Here is a 1,773-nt window from a genome sequence, read left to right as displayed (position 1 = left end):
CCCCCCACACACCCACGCCCCCCCGCGCTGCCAGCCCCGCGGGGCTCGGCCGGGTGCCGCTCCACTTATCCCAGAGTTTTCTGCTCCAGTAAGTCCCGTGCCCGGCTGTGACCCCCCCCCGCCACCGCCCACCCCGGGGCCAGCCAGCCCCGGCTCCCTCCCCGCCTCCCACAGGGATGGGGGGCACGCCCCTATTCCCCCCCAACAGAGACACACGCCCCAGCAGTGTGCAAAATATTTATTTATACTCCAAAAAGGTCTGGGGGGGGTCAGAGCGGGGACCCCCCCTGCGCCCCCATCCCGTGGCGAGCCCCCCGCCCCGGGGAGGGCGCTGGCAGCAAAGCGGGGGGGGCCGGGGCGCGGGGAAGGGGGGGCTGCGCCCCGAGGGCACTGCCGAAACGAGTTGTGCCGGTCTCAGCTGGTTCCTGCCGGGCTCTCCCCATATCCTTCTTTTTTTTTTTTTTAATTCCTCTCTTTCTATTATTTATATTTATTTTGGCGTAGAAAAATAAATCGCTCCTATTTTGGCACCAGTCCTTCGTGTGAAAGTGCAGGTCCCGGGGGGCAACGAGTGTTAGCCCCGACCCTGGGAAGGGGGTACAGGAGCCAGCGAAGGGGTCCCCACACTCGGCTCCTTCCGGGGGGCACATCCCGAGCCCTGCGGGCACCCCGGGGGGGTTTGCGATGCCAGGGCAGGGCTGAAGCATCCTTCGGGGTGGGGGTACAGCGCAGGGGGTCGGCAGGTACATTCGGGGGGCGCAGCCCGGGGTGGGGGGCGGCGCGTTCTGTAGCACCGAGGGGGCAGGCGGGCGGGGGGTGGCCTGTCCCCATGTCACGCGCGGGGACCCCCCGACCCCTCCACCGGGCCTGGAAAACAAACCAACCGAAGGGCCGGGGCGGGGGGCGTGGGCTATGGCGGGGGGGGGATCTGTGCTCCCAGCAGGTCGTAGGCGAAGATGTTCCAGAAGACGGCGAAGAGCAGGAAGGTGCCGTAGGAGAGCAGCAGCACCCACCAGCCGCACTGGTCCTGCAGGCTCTCCTCGTAGCTGCGCAGGATGGTCAGCCCCATGCTGATGCCCACGATGGCCCCCGCCAGGTGAGCCATGAAGGACGGCTGCGGGCCCGAGGCCGGCAGCGGCGGCGAGAACCGGAGCCACACGGCGCGACCCACCTCGGAGCTCACTGCGGGACACGGCAGGGGCTGAGCCCACCCCGCCCGCCCCTCCTGCCCGCGGGGGGGTCGGGGGTGGGTACTCACTGCACACCAGCGCCAGCACCATCCGCAGCAGCTTGTAGGGACAGCGCATCCCGGCCCAGTTCTGCGGGAGAGGGAGGATGGACGGATGGGTGGATGGACGGACAAGGAGCTGGCACCAGCGATGACCCAGCACCAGGGCGTAGGCTGGTGCCATACCCCCAGTGCTCCCCGTGGAGTCCCCCCAGTCCCTGCTCCTCCCACCCACACCCACTCTATGATGCCACCCAAAGTGCTCTCCCCTGTAACCGGGCCCCCCCCCCATGATGCCACCCCACAGCATCCCCCCTCAGCGTCCTCAGTGTCACACCATGCTGCCCATCCCATGGTGCCACCCACCCCATGGCACAACCCCCACCAATGTCACAGGAGGACACTGTCACCCACCCCCGATGCCACCCCACAGCACTTCCCCCCAGTGTGACACAAGGCTGCCCATCCCACAGTGCCACCCACACCATGGCATCTGCCTCTAATGTCCCACCATCCTTCCCACCCCACAAACAGCTCCCACCCAT

General features: G+C 67.6%; 1 protein-coding gene across 1 annotated transcript in view; it reads right to left on the bottom strand.

Moving 5' to 3' along the window:
* Positions 1-223: 223 nt before the first annotated feature.
* RHBDL1 (rhomboid like 1) overlaps positions 224-1,773 on the bottom strand; it is a 3,921-nt gene continuing 2,371 nt past the window's right edge. Inside the window, exons 7-8 of the mRNA XM_027632393.1 lie at positions 1,259-1,319; positions 224-1,182 (exon numbers count right to left, since the gene is read on the bottom strand). Coding sequence (XP_027488194.1) covers positions 911-1,182; positions 1,259-1,319 — 333 coding nt within the window. The 3' untranslated portion in view covers positions 224-910. The remainder of the gene's footprint in view (positions 1,183-1,258; positions 1,320-1,773) is intronic.

This window comes from Corapipo altera, unplaced genomic scaffold (genome assembly GCF_003945725.1).
Source record: "Corapipo altera isolate COAL_440 unplaced genomic scaffold, ASM394572v1 61146, whole genome shotgun sequence".
NCBI classification, from domain to species: domain Eukaryota; kingdom Metazoa; phylum Chordata; class Aves; order Passeriformes; family Pipridae; genus Corapipo; species Corapipo altera.
Note: the sequence above shows the minus strand (reverse complement) of the source record. Positions and strands in the feature narration are given on the sequence as shown.